Source organism: Neolamprologus brichardi, chromosome 4 (assembly GCF_056152115.1).
Source record: "Neolamprologus brichardi isolate AB-2024 chromosome 4, ASM5615211v1, whole genome shotgun sequence".
Classification (NCBI taxonomy): domain Eukaryota; kingdom Metazoa; phylum Chordata; class Actinopteri; order Cichliformes; family Cichlidae; genus Neolamprologus; species Neolamprologus brichardi.
The window spans coordinates 14,966,305-14,990,832 of NC_142107.1; the positions used below are offsets into that span (position 1 = coordinate 14,966,305).

General features: G+C 42.1%; 1 protein-coding gene across 1 annotated transcript in view; it reads right to left on the minus strand.

Annotated features, from left to right (window-relative positions):
• Positions 1–24,171, minus strand: part of notch3 (notch receptor 3) — a 28,065-nt gene extending 3,894 nt beyond the window's left edge. Inside the window, exons 1-30 of the mRNA XM_087839884.1 lie at positions 23,904–24,171; positions 22,844–22,916; positions 13,006–13,148; positions 12,574–12,909; positions 11,897–12,019; positions 11,573–11,806; positions 11,335–11,490; positions 11,028–11,213; positions 9,788–9,901; positions 8,157–8,270; positions 6,944–7,177; positions 6,566–6,676; positions 6,284–6,476; positions 5,953–6,098; positions 5,494–5,727; positions 5,247–5,399; positions 4,891–5,119; positions 4,561–4,762; positions 4,297–4,453; positions 4,018–4,202; positions 3,780–3,912; positions 2,893–3,150; positions 2,670–2,782; positions 2,032–2,561; positions 1,623–1,937; positions 1,393–1,532; positions 1,089–1,308; positions 846–936; positions 537–705; positions 97–401 (exon numbers count right to left, since the gene is read on the minus strand). Of these exons, the coding sequence (XP_087696010.1) occupies positions 97–401; positions 537–705; positions 846–936; positions 1,089–1,308; positions 1,393–1,532; positions 1,623–1,937; positions 2,032–2,561; positions 2,670–2,782; positions 2,893–3,150; positions 3,780–3,912; positions 4,018–4,202; positions 4,297–4,453; positions 4,561–4,762; positions 4,891–5,119; positions 5,247–5,399; positions 5,494–5,727; positions 5,953–6,098; positions 6,284–6,476; positions 6,566–6,676; positions 6,944–7,177; positions 8,157–8,270; positions 9,788–9,901; positions 11,028–11,213; positions 11,335–11,490; positions 11,573–11,806; positions 11,897–12,019; positions 12,574–12,909; positions 13,006–13,148; positions 22,844–22,916; positions 23,904–23,964 (5,658 nt within the window). The 5' untranslated portion in view covers positions 23,965–24,171. The remainder of the gene's footprint in view (positions 1–96; positions 402–536; positions 706–845; positions 937–1,088; positions 1,309–1,392; positions 1,533–1,622; positions 1,938–2,031; positions 2,562–2,669; positions 2,783–2,892; positions 3,151–3,779; positions 3,913–4,017; positions 4,203–4,296; positions 4,454–4,560; positions 4,763–4,890; positions 5,120–5,246; positions 5,400–5,493; positions 5,728–5,952; positions 6,099–6,283; positions 6,477–6,565; positions 6,677–6,943; positions 7,178–8,156; positions 8,271–9,787; positions 9,902–11,027; positions 11,214–11,334; positions 11,491–11,572; positions 11,807–11,896; positions 12,020–12,573; positions 12,910–13,005; positions 13,149–22,843; positions 22,917–23,903) is intronic.
• Between the last annotated feature and the right edge of the window lie 357 nt (positions 24,172–24,528).

A 24,528-nucleotide genomic window follows, 5' to 3' on the forward strand; every position in this document is an offset into this window, starting at 1 on the left:
TTAATTTCTAAACAATTTAAATGTGCAAGAAATGTGCTACAGTATTCCAATCACATTCCAATGTAGCATATCAAATAACCAGTATGTGTTGATTACCTGGAAGACACCCTGTGCATCTGCAGCTACAGCAGCATGTAGTGGGGTGCGTCCCGTGTTGTCCTGAGCATTGGCATCTGCTCCAGCATCCAGCAGCCTCTTGGCAGCATCAGCACGTGCGTAGCGAGCAGCCAGGTGAAGGGCTGTCTCACCAGTGCGGTCTGTTTGGGCTGCAAGGGATGCACCCTGGTAGATTAGGTCAGAGATGATGTTGGCAGAACACTCTTCATTCTCCTCCTCGTCTGCTACCTCAGACTCTAAGCCACCTCCACAGAATGATGCCAGCATCAGAGGTGTAAAACCATCTGTTAGGAGATGAAAACAGGCGTGCGTGAGTTTATGTCTATTTGGTTGCTGAATTATACTGTAAGAGGAAAGTATAAAAGGTATTTGCAAATGACAGTTTCAATTTGAAAACTTTACTTGATATCACTACCAACCTGGGCCTCGGACATTAACATCCATGCAGTCACTTTCAAATTCTCCTTGGGGTGGAGTGAGGGGCATGGTGGGAGGCACACGGATATCTGCAGCTGCAAGGTGATGCTGTGTCCACTGTCTGCAGTCCACTGTATCTTCAGCATCTGAAAGCATACTTGGCTCCTCAACCTGAAATTACAGGAAAAGATAAAAAAAAAGAGACAGAAAACATTTTAAATGCAAGTGGCTTAAAAACAGACACACACAGACACACATACACACTCTTGTGCTTCTGTTTATGTAAACTGCAAAACACTTGCAAAACTGACCTTGAGCCTTTTTGGTTCTGGGCAGTCTGTATCTATCCACTGGTCACTATGATCTCCAAGGAGAGATTCTTCCACAGTTTTTGGCATGTGCCTGTTGGCAGATGAATAACAATGTAAATCCAAGAGGGGTAAATATTTAATTAAAAAATGAAAGCACTTCAATTCAATTCAATTAAATTCAATTTTTATTATATACTCCCAAAATACAACAATACTTGCCTCAAGGCACTTATCATAACTTACTTCATTCCCAGAGCATCCTGGCCCACAGGTTCTCTGCGGTTTTTGTTGCTGCTGGGCTCCTTCTTGAGGAAGAAGCCTTCAGGGAACCACAGGGTGCTGTGCTCTCTTTTTCTGCGAGCAATCAGCATACCTATGATAAGGATGACTAAAAGAAAAACAGAAGCTATCCCCACCACCATCAGATAGAAGGGGGGTTGAGGGGGGCCATTGATTTTTACACCTGTGGGGAGAAGGAAAGACATAATTACACATTTGCAACTTATTAGTTGTAGTTCATTTGTGCATAATAAGTATCCCTACTCACCACGGACTTCTTTAAGGGGGTAGGGGAACTGGAGCCCTTCTACTGCTGACAGAGCTCCAAGGTACTCTGCAGCACTGTCAGCTGTAAAGAAGCAGTCCTCCGTGCATAAGCGGTTGTCTATTTCTACATAGACTATCGAGCTACAGAAACAGCAGAGAAGCAAGAGTTTAGTGCAATGTACAATCTACAGGAAAGGCTTAGGCTTTTATTTTAGTGTATGCCTGACTGACCCAATGACTTCCAGCTCCCGCTTCATGCGTGCACTTTCGCGGGTGTAGGGTTGGATCATAGCTTTTCCATTGCTGTCTAGCCGGAAACGGACTGAAGTGCGTAGGATAGCACTTAATTTCTGCAGAAAAACTGTCCCGGTGCGAAGAAGCTCCTCTGGAGGCATTAGAACAACCAAAACCAAGACGTTCTCAGCAAGTTTTTCTGCAATTTTCGTTGCACAGTCCAGGCCGTCCCAACCACACTCTTCTGTGTTGCAGCCCTGGTCACATTTTCCATCAGCATAGTGGTCGATGCAATAGGCTTCATATATTGGACTGGAGATGATATAAACAGAAGATTAAGGACGTTAAATTTTCTCAGTTCTGTAAATACTGGCAAGTATCCTTTAAACTGAAAATTTTAACTCACTTGCAAACGTTCTCCTTAGTTTTGCAGCCAAAGTTGTCATACAGACAGTCAGCGTTGTTACAGGACTCGTCACACTGGCTATTGTTGAAGACACGCCAGCAGTGTGGGTCTCCACATTTATCCCAGGGCTTCATCGCTAGAGAGCAGTCACCGCCGTCCCAGTGACAAGGTAATGAATTACATTGTTTGTCACAAAAACCATCTGTAGCTTTGGCAGCACAGTCTGCCAGAGGGCATGAGGGGACTGGAGGGTCAGTGGTTCTGCTGCGCTGCTCACATCGTTTGCCCTTCCATCCACTGATACACTGACAGTTGAAATATGGGAAGCTGGTCTCTTCAGTGCATAGTCCTCCATTGCGGCAGGGCATGGCTGAGCACCCATCATTGCTGCGATCCTGACACTGGGGTCCACCATAACCTGGTAGACATGTGCAACGAGCCCCTCTTAGGGTATGTGAACATCTACCTCCGTTGTAGCAGGATAGCTCCCGACAGGACATGCTTCTTTCACAATTAGGCCCTGCATAACCCTAAGAGAGACATAATTTTTGGAGGTTGATATATGAACCTTTAAATCAAGAATGCTGTGATTTAAAAACCAGGAGGCCAAATTACAAGCTTTTCATATTTACACTTACAAGTTGGCATGTGCAGGTGTATCCCTGAGAAGAGCTGCTAGTTATTGAACAGACTCCTCCATTCTGACAAGGCTGAGACTCACACACACTGAACCTGCTCTGACACCTCCGACCTAAAAAACAAGGTATAGTTAGTAAAGTTCTGCATTTGGTCAACAACAACAACAACAAAAAAGCACGATGAACGTTCATGGAGAATGGGAATTGTTCGTAGGTGTCTAACCTGTGAAGCCGGGCTTGCAGACACATTGGTAGTCATTGGGCAACTGTATGCAATCAAGACTGTTGGAAGGGATGCAGGGCTGAGAGAGACACTCATTTATGTCTCCTTCACATCTTTCTCCTGTGAAACCAGGGGGACAGTTGCAGCGATATCCACCTACTCTGTCTACACAGGTGCCATTGTTTAGGCACTTAGGAGGAGCATTACGTAGCCTCGGGTGTGGAGCACAGTCATCTTCGTTGATCTCACAGAGAACACCTTTAAAAGGACAGGGTAATTATAAACTCTTCGTATACATGAGATATTTATTTTGTTGTCATGTACGGTTATGTAAGTGTATTGTCGTGGAAGTTTTTAAAAATAAACTGCAAACACCGGCGAGCATTATTTGAAGTGGGTTTAATAACATATTGCAATATGGAGAAACACGTTCCAGTCAAACACCTAAGCAGATGGGCGTGGTTCGCTCATGTCTTATATGACTTGACCAAACTCACCGACAAAGAAAATTCCTCCACACATCATGTGAGTCTATTTTCTTTCAGCTCAGCTCATCCTTGAAAACCTTCCCCCTAACATGGAAACTACGACTTTGCTATGTACTCAGCTGCTACCTAAAGATTTACATCCCAAATCTGCTTCCCAAGATAAGGAGAATTATAACCCTTTAACATGCAGCACCTGGATGCCTTCTACTCTATAATAGGCCCTCTGTGAAGGTGCAATAAACATGAGGCCCAATTAATTGTGATAACATTATACATGCATACAACTAAGTGAGAAAGTGATATTGCTATTACCAAAGTGATCCATACATAAGAAAATAAATCTGCCACCAAAGTATTCACTAGTAAGCATAGGGTTTTGTTTTATACGTGCTTACATACCCAGGGTGCCAGGGGGACAGGAGCAGATATAGTGTCCCACCAAATCAATGCAAGTGCCTCCATTCTGGCAGGGATGAGACTGGCACTCGTTGATTTCTATCTCGCAGTCCTTTCCGGTATAACCTGGCATACACTGTAATGACACACCAATTAATTTTTGAAAGCAAAAAAGAAACCCAGACTGTTTTGAAATCTGACAATTAAAAGGAAAAGAACATGTTAAAACAAAGCAACTTACATCACACTGGTATCCTCCCACATATCCCCTGCAGGTGGCGCCATTGCGACAAGGTTTGTCTTCACAATGATCCACTTGATTTTCGCAATAGCTTCCAGTGTAGTCATTAGGACATTTGCAATAGTGAGTATTCCCGGTATTAACACAGTGACCACCATGGTGGCATAGTTCATCCGTCTGGAGCCCTAATAACATAGATTTGTGAGCAAAGTTTACATCAGTAACTTAGTCACAAACGCAGACAGAGGTTACATCAAATTGTACCCAACATTAAAATACCTCTTTGGCGGGCAGCTGCTTCACAGGAGACTCTAGGGATGTCACAGTAACGGCCAGACCAGCCATCAGTACATTCACAGATGAATGAGGCATCCTTTTGACGGCAGCGTCCTCCATTATGACATGGAGATGCGCGCCTGCACCAATCAACTGGCGTCTATGTAAGGAAGAGAGTGACTGAATTTAGAATTTATTTGTTTTATTTGTGTATGACGATTAAAGTCCTAAACGTGAAATTTCAGGGGTGCATTTAAATATTTGTACCTGACAACGGTTGCCAGTATAGCCCTTGGGGCAGGAGCAACGGAATGACTCCAGGGCATCCTGACAAATGCCTCCATTGAGGCAGGGCTGGGAGTCACACTCATTGACTTCATACTGGCAGTGGGACCCGGTGAAGCCAGAGCGACAAGTACAGGAATATCCATTGATTTTATCTGTGCATGTCCCCCCATTGAAGCAAGAGCTGTGGACATGTGTGAAAATGTAAGCTTATGCTTCATTTTACCTAAAAATTTATTTTATATTCACTTTATGTTGTATTGTAAAGCTAGATTGTTTTTTTGAGTAGATGATATAGCTCCAGATACACACCTTTCAGTACAATCAGGGATGTTTGTTTCGCAGTGGATGCCAGTAAACCCAGGCATACAGGTACAGGTGTAGGAGTTAACATAATCTGTGCAAGTGCCTCCATTTTTGCAAGGGGAACTTTGGCATTCATTGATCTCTACAGAACAATGAGACCCTGTAAAGCCTGGCAGACAGCTACAGTGGAAGAAGTCCACACCATCTGTACAGGAACCTCCACTTAGGCAGGGATCTAAAAGCAAAAGAGAAGAAAACAGCTTTGGGCAAATACAGTACCTGCACATGAATTTGGCATTTTATTTATTAGTAACGGTCATTTAATAATTATATGATAACTGTAAGTGTAAACAGCAACTCACTAGGTGAACAGTCATTGATGTCTGTTTCACAGGTTAGCCCAGTATATCCTGCTCTGCAAGAGCACACAAACCCTCCGAGCGTGTTAGCGCAAGTCCCACGGTTTTTGCAGGGGTTTGAGATACATTCATTCACATCTCTGTTACACAACTGACCTGTAAAGGAAGAGTTTCACAAGATATAGCTGTAAGCTTCCAATTAGACTATCTATGCTAAGCACTGAGATGACTGAATACAAAATTTGCGAACCTTGCCACCCTGGTGGGCATTTGCATTGATAACCCATGTAATCTGGTGTGTGGATGCAGGCAGCATGATTGGCACAGGGATTAGGAGAGCAAGGAGTAAGGACTTCAGCACAAGTGGGTCCACTGTAAGGAAGCTCACACAGGCAAGTGAAACTTGCCACGCCATCTACACAAGTGCCCTTGTTCAGACAGGGACTGGACTCACATTCATTGATGTTCACCTGGCAGAGGTTACCTGTGAAAGGAAAAAGGAGACAAATATATGTATGGATTAGCGTATTTTTATGTACCACTAGGGGGAGGTAGACAATTGCCATAGCCTAAGATGAAAATTCATGGAGGACATCAGATATGTTTAGCTATTTCTTCTCTGCTGCATGTGCTATACATGTGTATTCTGCTCTTTCTACTGAACATTTCAAGGTTGATGGTGTGTTTGGCTACTTTGATGCCCTCTCACCTCTGAAGCCTTGGCGACACTTGCAGGTGAAACCATTGAGTTGATCAATGCATGTGCCAGCATTCTGGCAGGGACTTGGAAGACAGTCGTTCCTATCCAGGTCACAGTTCTTTCCCACCCATCCCGGCTCACAGTCACAGCGGTAACTGGAAATACCAGAGAACAGTTCATAAGCCAAAAACGTTCAGTTTGTAAGAATGAAATAACATTGACCTGATGTATAAGTTATAGGATTAACCACAGTCTTGGATGGAGCCCATTTCAAGATTATGTTTCCTATGTGCCCATCTGAATCACTTTAAAGTTTAAAAAAGCTGTTAAATGTATATACCCATTAATGTCGTCCCTGCACGAGCCATGGACGCATGGGCCGCTGCCACACTCATCCACCTGAGAGTAGCAGTAAGGAGGCTTAAAGCCATCAGGACACAGGCAGTGAAATCCATTCTCTTCATCTATACATTTTCCTCCATTCCTGCAGGGGCTAGATGCACACTCATCTATTTCCACATTACATTTGGGACCTGCAAGAGAAATGTTATACATAATTAGAGTTCTTTGTCAACATTTTCAGTGAGGATTTATTCACTCTGTTATTTTCACAAGACCTTACCAGTGAAGCCAGGTTTGCAAACACAGTCATAGCGATTAATGCCATCTTTGCAGATGCCATAGTCACATGGGTTGCTGGCACAGTCATCAAAGTTTATCTCGCAATTTGTACCTGGGTGCAAAAAGAACTTTTATATTAAGACTGTAGACATTATAACAATTTTAACAATGCAGAAAATCTTTCATTACATTTCAGAACAAAATTCTATATACATTCTTTATGATAAAGTATAATAAAGAGTCTAATTCTATAGCATTTTATATATTGTCACAGCATTATTGTTATGTTGAAGATCAACGGCATTAATAAAGGGAATAAATCAATGGCTTGAGTTAACAAAGTACAAGTACGTGATATGTTGTGGGATTTTTCTCTTACCCGAGGTTCCATGTTGGCACTGGCAGATGTACTTGTTGACCTGGTCCATACACTTGCCCCCATTCTGACAAGGGTTGCTGTGGCACTCATTTAATTGATTCTCACAGCGATACCCTGTGTAACCAGGTTCACAGTTACAGGTGTAGCTGGCAATGCCATCAATGCAGGTACCATGGTGACATGGGTCGGGCTGACAGTTGTTGATGTTACTTTCACAAAGTGTGCCCTCATAACCTATAGAGGGGAAAAAATTCATTAAGAATAAATTAATATTCTGAATTAAAAAGTACATTAAGAATTAAGAATAAGAAGTGCTTTTATATATATACATATGTGTGTGTGTGTGTGTGTGTGTGTGTGTGTGTGTGTGTGTGTGTGTGTGTGTGTGTGTGTGTGTGTGCGAATGTTAAATGTTCCTCTTTCTCTTTAGCATAACAGTTTTTTGTTTAACTTTCTCCCTCTTTTTTCCATGTTTTGTATGCTTGCTTTTTCATAAAAGCTTCTACAGTTGGGCTTTTGACCACTGTGGTTTCCATATCAACGGTGTCTGTGTAACAGACAAGAAACTTGGTGTGTGTGGTATGTGTTTAGAGCAATGCTGAGATGGGCAAAGGACTAAAGAAGGGCCCTACACAGGCCTCCCAGTCTTGCTATTGTTCTCAGAGTTGGAGGGAACAATAGACTGCACCACGTCAAACAGGGCCACTTCACTCAACAGAAGGGGCCCAAAAACACAAGGAACACCAAGCAGCTGGCCACTGAAACAATGACCGTGCTCCTCAGTAAGCACAGGTCCAAACAAACATATTAAATATCAACATATAGCTACAGTCAAGCTTTACATACAGACTTTGAGAGAAGCTTTACATGATGAATGCTTTTTTAACACGAACATAACTAAATGTTAAAGAATTAAATTTAAAATGCAGCATAAGGTGTTGTAAGGGGGTTTAAAGATGAACAGATGTCAGGGTAATGACCAAGCCTCTTTTCTTGGCAACTGCTGGTCCTCAGTGACCCCATGGTCCTGAGAGCCGACGAGGGAAAGAGGGGGATTAGGGGCCTCAAGTCAGTCTGTTTCATCAGCAGACACCCAGAGAAACTCCCCATAACACAGAATGCTTAACAAAGGCCTGAACAACTGGTTAAGGCTCATCTGCTATTTTGTCTTTGGCTCTTCTGCTTAACAATTGTTAAGTAATGAAGCGCTTACCTTCAGCACAGCGGCACTCAAACCCATTGGGCCGATCGTAGCATTTTGCTCCATTCTGACAAGGCGTGCTGGCGCACTCGTCTATGTCTATTTGACACATGGTACCCGTAAACCCTGGGACATGCAAACACAGAGGTTAAAGGTCAGAGAGAAGGTCCAGCGAAAGGGTCCATGCTAAGGTCAGAGGGCAGATCTTCTCTCCGAAGAAGGGCGGAGGTCTTTGACTTGGCTGGTAATGTCTGGCTAAGGTAGGGTCTGAGACCTCGACTGATTAAAGACAAACTATCTATGCACTTGGACCAGGGTAGAGCTGACAGAATGCAATAGAAAGCCTGTGACCTTGAAGATTTTTCAGAGGAGAGACTCATAATCAAATGATGCATCAATATATTATTATCAAATGGTATGGAATATCAGGGCATGGACAAGCAACGTATCCATCTTCAGCTCAACTAAATTTCGACACATTTTGTGTATGAAAATGCTTATATATACACTGAAAGATTATGAACTTTTATATATAATTAATATTAACACAGTTGACAAAGAGGTTCAAAAACAACAACAACAACAACAACAACAACAACAACAACAACAACAACAACAATAATAATAATAATAATAATAATAATAACAACAACTAGCTTGAATAGTCTGAGAAACTGGGCAGGCTTGAAATCACTGGGCACAGTGCCCAGACAGGGGTGAATTGGTGCATTGGTAACACACTGCTCAGTTGATTAACAGTGTCAGGACGGTCTGTGTGTTGATGCTTAGCCTGGTAAAGGGGGTGCTGGAGGAGGCGGTGGGATTGTTTTTTCTTTTAGGGAGCCCCCCCAGCCCCCTCCGCCCTTCACTGCCTGCATCAGCTCCACCAGCTCAATAGCTAGATGGGGGGCGGAGGGGGGACGTCTGTCCCAGATGTAAATTGCGAACCTGGAAAAGAATCTCATTAGTGGGACTGCTGTCCCCCGCCCCCCCCCCCCACCCCCCACCCCCACCATGAGGGCAAGATGAGGGAGGCTGCTGTCCCTTCTACATTCCATAGAGGAGGGAAGGGTCACAATGGTGCCTTTGTTCAGGCAAGGGGATAGGCAGACTTTTGGGCCTGGCTTTTTATATGAGTGCTGGCTCTAAATACCAGCAGGCAAAAGTAGTGAGGCTGACCCTCCCTCCACTAGTCCTGGGGACATTTAAACTTTGGCTTTCTGCTTTTACTAATGCTGTCAGTGTATTGCAGGTGTTAACCAAGCCTTTATCACTGTTCTCTGCAAAGCACGGTAGTGCTCCAGAAAAATCAGCTTGCCAAATAAGAAGTAAATTACAGTAAAAAATATATATATCAAAAATAAATTGTTAGCATTAGAAAGCTGGAAATGAGTCAGTGGTATAATTCATAGGACTTTGACCCAAAATACAATAGTTTGCAATACGACTTTTACTTTTTTAGTATCTAGATGCTTTTTGGCTTAACTACTTGAGTTGTTTTTGCATATGATAATAGGTCAAAAAATTAATCACATGGCAAAAGATTATTACTTGTTAAAGGTATTTAATATTTTCAAATCTGTCCTCCAGTTTGTTAGTTGCCAATGTGTCTGAAAAAAAAAAGCAATTCAAAACAATCTTACCTGGCTGGCATGTGCACGTGAAGCCATTGACCATATCCCGACATATCCCATCATTCACGCATGGGTTACTCTCACAGTCATCCACATCAGTCTCGCAGTATGTGCCCACGTAGCCTGGAAGACAGAAGTGTTCTTCTTTTTAGAACTTTTTTATTGCTTTTAAGCCTGTTTCTCACTTTGGAGTACGGGTATGTCAGTTCAAGCCAACATGGTGCGTACATAATTCTGTGTATTGTGTAGGAACCTTTTTACTTGTGATCGTTTTGCACTTGCTTTTGCTAAACCACGGCATCCAATTCCACTGAACTGAAATCGCCACGCACTACTGTCCATAGAGCTTTGCTCCTCCTTGGCTCAGTGTCCCATTCAGCAGATGCATGTTATGCTTTTTACTTTAGGTCCTTCATTGAGGTGAAACAGAATGTGAGTCAGAGTCTTGCTCCTGTGGTGAGGCTAGCGTGGAATCAGAAATAATCAGTAGCACCACATGAGCTTTGCCAGGCTGACTGATGATGAGGAGGGTGAGGAGGAAGGCCCTGTCTCTGGAGGGGGGAGGGGGACAGGCTCTGGGAAAGAGCCTCTTTCCCTCTCTGTGTATATGAGGGGTGCAAAGTGGAGCACAGAGGGGCCCTATTGTTCCACTCCATTCCCACCACTCTACCACTCATTAGTATTCACAGCACACTCCTCCCCCTAACTGCTCGCCCTCTCTCACATCCAGTCCTATAGACCCAACTCCCGGCTCTAATTTGTATAGCTCCCAAAACCCCAGCATGCATGTAGAACTGTGCATGAGAGTTTCACTGTGTTTTTTGTCCCAGAGTGTCAAAACTATCACTCAGTCCAAACCAATACTCCATCTGGTGGTACAGTGCACTAAGGATGGAGAGGTGCCTCCATATAACCAGTGTTTAGGGAAATACATCACATAACCTTCTACACTGGCAGCATGGTGGCACGATATATTGTGTTTCTGTTAAAGTACAAGTTTTCAAAAGTATCTTTTGGTCAAAAGTGATTCTCTTGGATGATAAATCTGTGTTGTGCCAGAGTTTGAGTTTCAAAAAGCTGTTTTTAAAGTATTTTTTAAAAAAAAAAAAATTAAGCTCACCTAAAACCTGAGTGCAGGATGTAAAATTGCAACAATAATTTATGAAAGCATAATTAGTTTATTAAAAATAAAAAAGAAGTGATATTTCTCTTTATCATAATGGAGTGGCCATACAAAATGTCTTTGTACCTGGCATGCAGATGCAGGTGAACTCTCCAATCCGGTCAAGACAGGTGGCATCATTCTGGCAGGGCATGGACAAGCATTCATTGATGTCAATCTCACAACGTGGGCCGGCATATCCCCGGCCACATTGACACTGGAAAGACCCCTCTGTGTTCACACATTTTCCAAAATGCTCACATGGGTTTGCACCTGTTGGTAGAAGGCAAAGGATTAAAATATGGAACACAAAAATATATACAACAACACAGCATATAACAACAGGACCGGGATTTGGCAAGAAAAAACAAGCAAAAAAAAAAAGCAGACTTGCCAATTGAGCATTCATCCATGTCCTGGTTGCAGGCACCCCCTACAAAGCCAGCAGGACAGGTACAAATGGCACGGCCATTAAGAGGGTTGGTGTCACACACTGCTCCCTCATTGCAAGGGTTGCTTACACATGCATCATCAAGGTGGCATAGCAAACCTGTGGATAAAACACATATATCAACAATTTATCATACAGGATTAAATACAGGCCAAATAGGCAGATAGAAAAACCCACTTACCTGTCTTTCCAACTGGGCACTCGCAGAAAAAGGATGCTACACGGTCATGACAGGTGGCACCATTGAAGCAAACAGCTATTGCACAGTCATCAATGTTCTCACTGCAGTCATCTCCAGTCCAGCCATTGACGCAGACACAAGTATGGCCACCAATGGTGTTGAAGCAAGTACCCCCATTATGGCATGCATTGGGTTGCATTTGACACTCATTTACATCCTCAGCGCAGTATTGTCCTAGTGGGTAGGTGAAATATGGGTTTGAACATATTTTTTTATGAACATGACATGTATACCTGTATTTAAAGTTAATTTGAAGAGCTATACCTGTCCATTCTGGTGGACACTGGCAGTTGTATGTGTTAACTCCATCTACACATATTCCTCCATTCATGCACTTGTGACCTGGGCAGTCATCCACATTGTTCTCACAGTTGTGTCCTTCAAAACCTGAGACAAATTTAAAGACAAAAGCCTTATAGCATGCAGCTAACATTTCTGCTCATAATCTTAAATCATGTTTCGTATAACAACCCAAGGTGAGAAGCAAGGTGACCAGTAAAAGGGTTCAATGGGTGTTTAATTGTTTACATGTTCCCACATAATGTCAGCAACAGCACTGACTCTTGCCTGCTTCAGAGGTCAACACCCCCCTCTGTGTTTGCTTGTTTTATAATCTCTCACAGTTTCAATGACTTCCTCTCTGGCAAAAGACATTTCCTGTCAGCTCCCAGTGGGAAACCAGAAGCCCCATAAAATAAATTCCTTCTGTTGTGACGAGAGCAGAGAAGGTTGCAGGCCGCCTGCCTCCAACTCTCCCACCAATCCATCCACCATTAGGAGCTATTAAGAGCAGACAGGAAGCTGACATAAGACAGAGAATATAAAACGCCAGCAGCAGCACTAACAGCTACGTCATCAGGCTGGGAAAATCTGATGCCCGTAGCAGTGGAACGACCGTGTGTTTGTGTGTGTTCTACTGCTCTGCTAAAGAGAAATTCTACCTGGTAGGCAAGCACACTCATAGGAATGATCGCTGGTCTGTCGACATGTGCCCCCATTAAGGCACTGAGATGGTGCACAGGGCAAGGTGGACACCTCACATGTGCGCCCGCTGTAGCCTGGCTGGCACTGACAGCGGAAGGATCCATGGATGTTTATGCAGGTTCCACCATTGAGGCAAACACCAGGCTTGCGGCACTCGTCAATGTCATTGCGGCAGTTCTTTCCTTGGAAGCCAGGCGGACAGGAACAGTTATAATGGTTATTCCAATTGACGCATCGGGCTCCGTTGGCACAGGGACTTGTCGCACAAGCATCAATGAGGGAGCAGTCTTGGCCTGGGAATGAAATAGTGAACAGAAATCAATTTGATACTTTGAATTTACTTAATAAGATCTGACGTTTCCAGTACATATGCATTCTTTTAGACATACCTCTGAACCCTCTCTGGCACACACAAGTGTACTGTGTGACACCATTGAGCACCTCGCTCTTGCATGCTGCTCCATTCTGACATTGTGATCGAAGACATGGATCCAGGTGTTGACAGAGAGGACCAATGAATCCGGGACGACATCTAAAAACACACACATAAGGATGCGGCCTATATGTCAAAACAGGTCACAACAATCAAAGGCTAGAGCAGTTAACACAAAGCTGCCGAATTACAGAAACTGTAGCTTGTTTTTTATCCTGCTCTGGGTTTGGCAATCTGGACCCAGTGACGCTTAGGAAAGCTCTGCTACCTTGAGTAATAGTTCTTGCCCTGGAATGAATTTGTTTTAGGATATTTTTTCTCATAATATATAGCACACATATTAGTAGAGCCACAAAAAAGAAAAGAAATACAATGAAAAGACAGAGTTAGGCCATGTGTGTTATTGACTTTATTAGTCGCACACTACTATTTTCAGTTGGAAAACCTAATTTTCTCAGCTAACATTCTCCAGTTTTTCCAAACCCCAGTTCTTATTTCTGTTCCCATATATGAAAAAGAACACACCCAGAAACAGTTTGGAAATTTAACAATTGCCAACAAATACTGACATGAGGAAAAACAAGGGCTGCACACAGTGCTCTTTAACAGGATAGGAGAAACAGCTGTGGTGTTTAAATTAAACAACCAACTGTCCTCTTGGTGGCTGTATTCTAAAACATGTGGTGATATCAGTTTATTCAAAACATTCATTTATTTTTTGGGTTCCATTACTTTTCATTTTGCAACTACCCTGAAGACTGGAGTCTGAGTTGTGACCTATAATGCGCCTGAATACATCCTGCACAGACAGAGGTGGAGGAATGAAATCTCCTTTTGCTCTGCAAATGTGTTGCCTTGTCTCTATTCAAGCTGTGTAGACATTGTTTGAGCTTGACCTAAACACGCAGTACAAAGAAGCTGAGATAAATATAAAAACAGGGTTTCCAGTTGCTCTCTATGAAGCTCCTATGGGAGTTCAGGCAAGGTTTGGAGTGCTGGTAACACTACACCCACAGTGAAGCCCTTGACTGAGGACAGGAACCCTCTTCAAAGAGGCTGATGCTTATGGCTGTGAGGTGACAGCTGGGTTCTGGCCCACCCTCGGGCACTGTCATCTCTTTCAATGGAGAGAAACCCTGGGCAGGATCAAAAATGGGGTTTCATCTGTTCTCACTTACAGGATAATGCATTTTTTTTATTCTTACTTTTGTATGTGCAGTCCCACTCTAAGAAAAAAGACAAAAAAACATAAAATGCTCTCACTCCTGGCTAGGAGGCTGAGGCTGCTTTAAATTAGGCGGCAGGGAAACCGATCCAGATCTTGATTTTCTATGAAAAAAGGATGCTTTGTTTCTGGCTGGTCTAGATTGGTGGAACAATAGAAAACTTAAGGTTTCTCGGTTTTGTTTAATTTTTTTTCTTTCCAGCTTTCCAAAAGCAATTGAAATTGTGGACTATGCATGACGGCACACAAGACTATCCACAAGAGTGTAAAAATATATTTTTAAAGTGATAGTTTGGTGCTATGTTAAATTTAATTGTTAGAAAGAGAATATAGGGAACTGACATCTTCCAACAAAACATGAGACTTCATTGGAAAGTTAAACTGAAGCCATTTGAACGCCTATGTTGAGAGACAGATTTTGCGCATTTACTACAGCTACTTTTCCTTCTCCTAAACCCCTCCTCCTCTCATGAGGCTGAGAGGTCAGATGTTAGAGGGTCCCCTGTTTGATTGTGATGATAATGTCACTCAGGCTACAGAGTGTGAGGAGGGGATGCTCCACAGGAGAGACTGTCTTTTGAAGGTGCAATTGGTAGAGAGGGAGATCAAGAGGAAACAAGAGTAGACTGGTCCATCAAGAATGTCATGTCATATTTCCTGTAATCCCTGGTCCTTTGCTCTGAAAACACAGTACTCACTCGTAATGCACTATTCTTGTTGCCATAGTAACCTCACAGATGAACAAGCAAGCTTGACACCCAACCAATCACCCCTACCCCCCAACCATGGTTCCCATGGCTATTTGTCATGGCTTGGCTGGGTTTATTTAGAGGCAAATTAACTATGTCTGGAATCTAGGGTGTCACTAAAAATGAAACACAAATGTGGAACAAAGCGGTCTTTGAAAGGACTGATGAACAAAATTGCTTTAAGAGCTGAAACATACAACGCAGACTGACAGTCAAATTCTTCTGGAGCCATATTTGACTGCTGATGAAAACCAAAAGGCTAGAAACTTAGCAGGCGTTGTTCTCCAAAGACCATCATGACTCTATGTGGAAAGAAATCAACAACTCACTCCAGGAAGTAATGTGTCCCCAAGTGTATGTTGATATACAGATTAAAATATTTATTTGGAATTAATGTGTTTTTGTCTATTAACATACAGGTATACAAGTGTATCTGTGGGTGGGCTTATAAAAGTGACGATAGTAATAACGCCTGATAAATTATTTGTCCTCCCTTTCAAATGTGCAATGAAGTAAGCAGCCAAAACACACATTCTTTTGTCTAGACCTGACTCCTTGCCAACATGCTACTCCCATAACACACAAATCAGAATGCTATCAGCGTAGAGACTGTGAGAGACATGCAACTTTTGTCCTGGTTCACACTTCATACCACTGTGAAAAGTCTGCTTATCAGGCTCTTTATAACCTTATGGATTCCACTGCCCATGGGAACAGAAGGGCAGGATCTGTGCCTTTGCGTGAGCCCAACTTTAATTGTGGCGGATGTGAAAGGCAGGTGCAGTTTGCTGTTGTGCAATGGGCCCCTGAGTCATACTTAGTGAGTGTCAACATCTGACCTTGGAGGAAGAGCGTACAGCAGATGAGGAAGAGGTCTCTGGGTGCAACAGAGAGACGGGCAGAATGAGTAATCTCTCCTTGTCAGCACATATGAAGGTTTTTGCCAGCTGCAGTACTGACACCATGCATCTGTCCACATCTGTCAGAGTACCTCTGGTTGTCTAGCATTTAGCTCCGGTGCCAGACTTTAAGCCAAAACAATTGAGCTTCTTTGCCCATGGGACAAACTTTGTAACCAACACACACACAGTCACAAACACAAGGCATTTTAAATATCTCAGAAGGTATGCTCAACCTCAACAAATACATGCATTAACAGTTCCGCCTAACAAACACTGTTATGTGGAGGCACCACTGCAACAAAGCAAACACATGCAACAATCACTACACACCCAAACACAAAGAAAAAAAACTTACAAACAGCCTTAGGCTCTGAGGAGGGGTTGTATCATGAATGCATAAAAGAGAAGGTCCACTGAGGAAATTATATAAGAAGGAAAAGAGAAATAGCAACCTTGTCAAAGGTTTAATTGAGAGCTTCAAATACAAATGATTATAAGACATCCAAAAACAAAATGGGATTCAGTCAGTGCGCTTTGATTGCAGAGTTGTTCTGTATCAAGTAACGTGATATCATGACTAAAACCATTTGATTTATGTAAGTTCTGTCACTTGTTACTTGTGTAACACAATGCTAGTTTTCCTGGTTTCTGGGTCACTGAAGCAGGGTAACCTGAGCTCATCCTCTTCAACACAATAGCGGCAACTCAGCCAGAGGTCAAAGGGCGGCTCACCTGTGAACAAAGAGGCTGTAATCTCTGACACGGTTCGTACACACAGTCATGCTCCACAAAACAACAACTATAAAGGATTCTTCTTATCTTAGGGGGCATTTTCTAAGACAAATGGAAAGGAAGAGAAACAACTGAACTATCATGTTTTGACTTGGGACAACTTTTCAAATTCTCTGTTGCCTGAAAAAAGCTAGTCTTACATTTTTTAACGCTTGAAGTTGGTATAATGACATCATATAATGAATCTGTTGGAAAAGTCTTGAAACATTTCCTAATACAACTACCTCATACCCTTCCCCCTCTTTCCACAAGCAAGCAGGAACCAGCTCTTCTCTTTTATGAAGAGTCCACACTGACACCACACTGCCAACAGGAGCCCATCTCCACACCCCCTCCTTCCAGCAACCACCTCTGCTCTGCTCTCTCCAGCTTGGCTCTCTCCTTTTCAGCAGAGAGCCAGATTGGGGGTTGGGGAATGTTTTGTGGTCCAAATAAAAGAGCTAAAGTAGTCAGAACTTCTTTGAATGAAAGTGTTGGGGGGTGGGGGAAGATGGTAGGGGTAGGAGGGAGTGGGGGGCAGTGACCCAAACAGCTAGTCTTTCAGGCCTGGGCTGTAGCCTGGCAACAGTAACCCATGGTGAGACAGAGCTAGAGTGGGAAAAAAGGGGGGTGATGGGAGACAGGGTTTCATAAGGACAGTTGGGGCACTTCAGAAGACTGATCCTCCTACATATGCAGGTAGCTCTGAGCGCTGTGCTAAACCAATTCAGACTCATAATTAAGTACAATCATGTCCAAAAGGATGACTGTTTCACAGTCTAAGGGCCAAGGTTTGTTTCAACAATTGTTCCTAGAGACACAATGAAAGCATTGAGCAGTCCAGAAGCTTTCCACAGCCCCCCCCCCCCCCCCCCCCCCCCAAACATGCATATTAAACATGTGACTAGAAAGACATTTAACTTACTCGAGGAAAAGTGTTAATTAATCTAACTAAAAAGCTGGGAGTACTAAGTGAATCCTTCTTAACTCTGATAGTCCTACCACAGTTCATACTTTAACAGTGAGAGGCTATCGTGTATTATAATAATATTAATATAAATCCAGAATTCCAAGGAAATACCAGACATTTCTTTGGCAGCGAGGAAAGCACATATCCACTGTACTGAGAGAATAAATACGTCCTGTTGCTAAGTTCTCACTAATACACTTTCCAAAAAAAAGTGTGTGTGTGTGTTTGGGGGGGGGGGGGGGGGGGGGCAGAAATCTCACTCACAATTCTTGCTACTTCACACACTATCGAAACAACTTCTAGTGTCAGTCTGAAAGAATACACCCTCACATTTTTCAAATAGCAATGCATTTGCCCAAAACCACAATGCATGAATCCTAGGGTTGAGGTCTTTCAAAGCATTCTCCATTGAACTCCACCACAAAACCCCACCCAACCACCTAAACTGAACCAGATTTTTTGAAAAACATCCCAATGTTAAAGTCAAAGATAAACTACAATGACTTATCCAGTGTTTTGTTTTAATTTTGGATTAAATAGAACTACATCAGCATCACTTAAAATTGTTCACACAAAATATCACATGGATTGACTGAGGTCAGCACAACCTCTCACGTGCTTATTGATGTGAGGAACTGTCAAAAGTTCTCAGCGATAAGCTAAGGAAAATGTTTATGTTGTTTATGTTTATGTTATGCGCTAAAGATGTTAAAGAAGTATAGAGTAATAAAATATTCAATAAAACCAACACATGGCAAAAATGCAGCAATCAAGTGCTCTTATGAAGTGGCAAAGTGTTTAAGCCCACAACATTTTTAATTAAGAAAAGGTTATGGCTTAGTAAAATGCTGCCTCGCTGGAAGCAAAGTGTTTGTGGAAATTATGCTTAGTGGAAAAGTGAATGCCTTTTCCTGAATCCTTTAATGATGGACCCATCCCTTCCTCTGCTGACAGGGAGGGAGACACTGGGGAATTTTTCACTGGCAGACCTAAGTTATTCTAATCAGACCTGCCTGAGTGTCTCTTCAGAAGTCATTGTCTCCTGGATAAGAGCAAACAACCAGGCAATGAAACTTCACATCCAGGCTTATCCTTAAATAAGCTTGCAGTTCAGACATACATAGACATCAAAGAGAATAATTTGCAAATTCCAACAGGTTGTTTCAGGGGTAAAACCGACATAAATATTACTTATATGCAATGCATAAGAAAGTGCATATGAATTTAATTTCCACATTCTCAGATAAAAGTTCCAGGTTGCAAAGTATAAGGCAATGTAGAGCAATGTATCCATGTAATGAGAAGTGGTGGGATTAACAACAATGACGAAAAAGATCAGAAAATGGAGAATTATGAAGTAAATAAGCTGCTTAAGCTTCTCTGATAAGACAGGATGTGTGTAGCTGGGAGGTCAGAAGGCACCGCTTCCTTTGAGGGAGCCTGGGAACCACAGCTCCCAGTCTCCAGTCATGACCCAGAGAAGAGAAGGGACAACAAACCAATATGTTCCCCCTAATGGTGTAACCTCTTTGTCAGATAGAACTCATCTCCTCATAGATATGAACACTATCCTCTTGAGTCATTAGACTTTTCTGTGCTTTCAATTCGTCTGTAAAATGGCAAGACAATGGCTCCATCTGCCTGGCATGACAGCATGAGAGTTAAGACAGTATTTGCCTTCAAAATGGTACCATAAAAATTTAATAATCAGCCAAATCACTATGAATTCTTCAATGAGACTGCTGGAATACTCTCTGCACAGTCTCAGACAGTACTGTTTAAGGCATTCCTAAAGGGGGTAGAAGGGTGAATGGATGGGAGGTAGAGACAATAACCTGAAAGCGCCAGGGGGAGAGGAGGAATCTTGCTAAGCATTCCTTTCTAATCCACCATAAAGATACCAAAGAAAACACTAGCCCGAAGGTGCCGTGTACTAAGACAATAATATAATCTGTTTCTTTGCTATGGTCTGTTACTTAATATGTGCTTTGGCATGAGAGAATGCAACCACTTATTATTGAATTGGGTTCCTTTGAAAATGTATTTCTTATCTGCTTGTATGTACTATGTATGTTTAACCCATCCAGAGAAAATCAAAAACTTCCTTATTTTTGCCTTCTATTTTGCCAAAAGTGAAACAATGTAGGCAGATAAACTCCACAGTATCTTGACATGATAAAGAGGACAAGTCAAAGGTGCCCTCTTTATCATGCTTTAAAAGTCTGGGAGTTGCTACAGGGTCATAACAAAACACTCCCAATTTATATGATAACTCTGCTACTGAAGCCAAGGGCAATCCATTTATAACACGGGTCTCAGATAGCAGAGAACTTCCATATTTATTTTCATTCAGCTTGGCAGATCAGAGGGGAAAGAGCTGGTTGTAATCTGTGATCTGCCTCTGCCCTGATAGACAGAGGATGAGTAGCTAGAGCTAGGACAGCATGCAGTGAGAGAAAGAGCAGACACAGTTGCTGTTACTGTGTTACTGTGAGAGAGGCAACATGTGCTAGAGGGACTGTGGGCTACCGGATTCATTCCTCCACAAGCTTGTCTCTCACAGTATGGGGGCGACTGACTGCTCAATGGCAGCACCTGGCCCTATGCTTTCCCTTTGTCAAGATCTGACTTCACTGGATTACCATCACAACATCCACCAGCTGTCCTATATGCAGACCCCCCGCCCACACCCTCACTCCCTCCTAGCCAGCTTCTCTCAACCCATTCCCTACCCCCAGTCCAATCGCCCCAGCTGGATCTCCTCTGAATGACACCCCCTCAATCTGCCTAATTATCTTTCCTCTGTCCATACTGCTGTAGCACTCTTCAAGCAGGGTGGAGCTGAGGGGCCAAAGGCTGTTCAACTACACTTCCTGACTGCTCACCTAGAAATTACACTTTCAGTGACACTATGAACTCTTCATTGTCAAGTTCAAAACTCTGTGGCATTGTAAGATTGTGAAGAATATTTATTGTGTATCAAAGAGAAAAGCCTTCCAAAAATTTGTATTAAACCATTTGTAGATATGTTTTTAAATATAACTTTTAATAACATCAAATTTTACTGTATTATATCAAATAGTAAGAAATAATGGAAAATGGCAGTCGGTGCCAAGATCTAGAGCTCCACACAGACAATTAACCTATTAAAACTAATAACAGTGACTTTTACTGAGTGACAGAAACAACTAAAACTGGCATTACAAAGTTGGTTACCTGAGAAGGAAACCACTATAATCAGAGACATATAAAGAAACAAACAAGATTTCATGCACTTTGAAGCTATGCTGTGAAAAACAAGACAGAGGATACATTGGTTTTGGAACAGTGTCTGGAACAGTAACAATGGCACCTGTCACAGACACTGTATTACAGTCACTTGAGAATCTGTTTTCCTGTAAGAACAACAAATAGCACAGTAGCTGGACAACAAGGAAGCACAAGTGAACTTCTCTACATGAAGTGATGTGTCCTGTTCTATGGAACAGCTTTGCTTTCTATGAAAGTGCTTTCTACTGTTTTTCTAAATTCCTTTCAAATGCCAAAGCACATATCTGCCTCTGCATTTTGTTTCTTTCCATTCTACACTGGCCTCACATTGCTGTGGCCTTTCTTCTCTGCCTTCCTAAACCCTGTTCTAGTTCTGGTGCCAGGTTACAGCCAGGTATCTGGTGGAAGAAAGGATCTTTTCTCCTATTTTGAATCTCCTGTTTCTGTAGGCTCCCAGGGGAAGGGGTGGGGTGGCTCCACTACTCATAGGACTGGTCTGACCACTCTCATGTGGCCATGCTCCACTCCACTGCTCTCCCATATTATGGAACGTTTTCTACATTTGATGTCCCCTTCCATTGGAAAAAACAAAAAACAAATATCTCAACCTTGTCACTCTTAATGATTTTTGGTACTCTACCAACTTAGTAATTACACATTCACCGCTCCCACATCACTAACATATGAATACACACATGTACACAACACAAAGGATCAGAGGAACAAAAAAAGGCAAACACAATCCCTGTGATGTGATTACACTTAATCTGGAGATTAATACACTTAGACCAAACACTGGGAGTGTTGTGTTGATTTTCACTCATAGTAGACTCAAAGTAAATTATGTGATCGTGAAATGAAGTTTAAAAAAATCAGTCCAAATAAAATTACACATTTACCCAATAAAAACAATCCTGGCTATAGTTAATGATTGAAAAAATGTGGGTAGTGGTTACTAGTTTCACTTGCAGTTAAGTTACACATTGACTAATGTGTAATTACTTCTACTGGGAGTACAAGAACTTTATACAAGTGCAACGTAATGCACAACCATACACACAGTATATACATGTGTGGGGATGTGCTTTTGCCTTGAACAAGTCTATTCAGGGTATTGGATTAACTTAGGTCCATGCAGTAGGGTAAAGTGCTACCATCTCCCATAAAAGAGTAAATTTACTGTTTTGGAAGGATGCAGCTGGCAAACAAGGAGTTTCGTTTTAAAAGTATCTCCTCCATCTGACCCCCCTCAGGCATTTTTCCTGAACTATAGGGTTTTTTCTTTCCTTTAAAATGACCCCAGGGCAGGACACTGTAGACTATTTAACTTGACTATTGTAATAGGTTCCCACACAACCCTCCTCATTTGAAAAACAAAAGCTTTGACAAAAGATGCAAAACCTCTAAACTGCAGGAATAGGCAGGACATTAAGACAATTAGTTTAAAAAAAACTATTAAAAAATTTCTAAAGCTATTTAAGGAATTTAAATAAATATAAATTGCTTTCAAGCTGAGGCTACATTGAATAAAAGCTTAATGGTGAAAAAAACTGAGCCAAACACACAAAGAAACGCTCCTTTGGCAATGTGCAGCAAGATGTTGTGATTTATGACTGAATGAGCTCCTTAACAGGTGCAAGAGATGAGTGTGTCGTCCATGCATTTCCAGACTTGTTGATGCTCATCTGTGCAGGTCTAATCAATTTGTTCTATCTTTCACCACCGTTATGTGGGCGTTATTATCTAGACAATAGGTAATAACAGGGGCATTTTTCGCTCCTTGTTTAAGACAGAGAAAAACACCGGAAATCTGCCAGGTTATACGCAAAACTGTTGGTTTCGAGCATTGGCAAATGGGAGCTATCGCTCTTTGCGCCGGTAGGTTTTTTTAAAAATGTTGCACTTACATGCATCGAAAAGGTGAATCTAGGCATGTCCCTCCATTTTCACATGGCCTGTGTTGATCCACGCAACGGATTCCTGTGGAAATCAAAGAAAGATGTTAAAAAACAACTTGTTGTCCACAAATCATCATAACCTAATTTACATAACTAATCAAAACTCGCTGATAGTGATTTCTAGACAACAGTCCTTTGCCACTTGTTACATCTTGTAGACACACCCGCACATGTCCACTAAAAGAAGATACATTTTTCCGTTTCTTTGATAGATATGCATGCTAGAGTACCGAGTTGCTTGTGCTTAAAAAAATTATTTGTTTAGGAGAGAACATGTTTTCGTATTCAGTTAAAGTTTAAACCACACATACAAAAAAAGTTAATCAAATGTTCGAAATTCCTTCTGCGCACTCTAGGTTTTGTCACCTTGCCATCAGACCTTTCCCACACAGTTAAACTAACTTTCCTGCAGGTTCCGAATTTTTCTTTTTTTTGAATTTCTATGCTTATCCATACAGCAGTGAGTGGTTTAATCACACGAACACCAGCTATTTTACACATGATGCGCTAACCCCAATCTGCTACCACAACCTGTTGCCGCTGTCTTGCCAAAATGTGATTGTCGGTATTTAAACCGCTGACTTGACTTATTGACCTATAATCTATCAAACATGTCTTTCCTGAATAATATTGAATCATTTTGAGGTAGTGTATATTTCTGTTTGATTGTAATGCAGAACACAAAGTAAGTACAACTATTTATAAACAACGATAATAGACATAAATACCACGTAAAAACAACGACATTTTTTTGTGAAAGACGAGAAAACAACTTCGTTCATCATATCTAAAATTCCAAACAACTACCAAATAAATAGACGAACAAAAAGGATAAAAAGAGAAACTTATTAGTACATATTAGTACTCACTGGTAGCCTAGATAATCAAGGATAACCTCATTATTTGGAACTGGACGGTGGCTCGGCTGTCCAGACAAGTCCAGTCTAGCCTACCGGTGGGTATAAATCTAAACTGTGAACTCAGGTATTAAAAGTGCAAAAAGACTTACCTTCACAGACATGCATAAACAATAAAAATGACAAAAGAATCCATGGAATATTCCCTTCCATTTCGGTGGAAAAGTTTCCAGCGTTTGAAGTATTTTTTTTTTAGTAGAAATACATCCTTTGTTAAGTTCACATGAAAAGCTCCAAAATCGATGGGTTCTTTTTCATAAAGTCAGCCGGAAAACGTAGCGTTAGATCCTAATCCCGTAATATCCTCCGCAGCTCGGCCACGGCTGCTGTGATTCTCCTCTCACCTCCTAAAACTTTTGAAAAAAAGTTTTGCTTCCCGATCTGTCCCAGCGTTTGGGATTACTCCGCCTCTCCGCTCTCGCTCTCTCTCTCTCTCTCCCCTTCTGTCTGTCTTTCGATCTCAGCCCCCCCCCCCCCCCCCCCCCCCCCCCCCCACACACACACACACACACACGCACACACACACCAACTGTAGTATTGTCTTTTTTTTTTTTTTTTTTACATACTAAGCCATTGGAGGCAGTACAACGATGATCAGGACTTCTTGCAGCAGTTTAATGAGGTCTGGACTAAAACTAAACAGTAGAGAACTTTCCTGGCATGTTTGACATTTTGTACTGACAGACCTTACACAACTGCAACTGTGCGAATAACCCC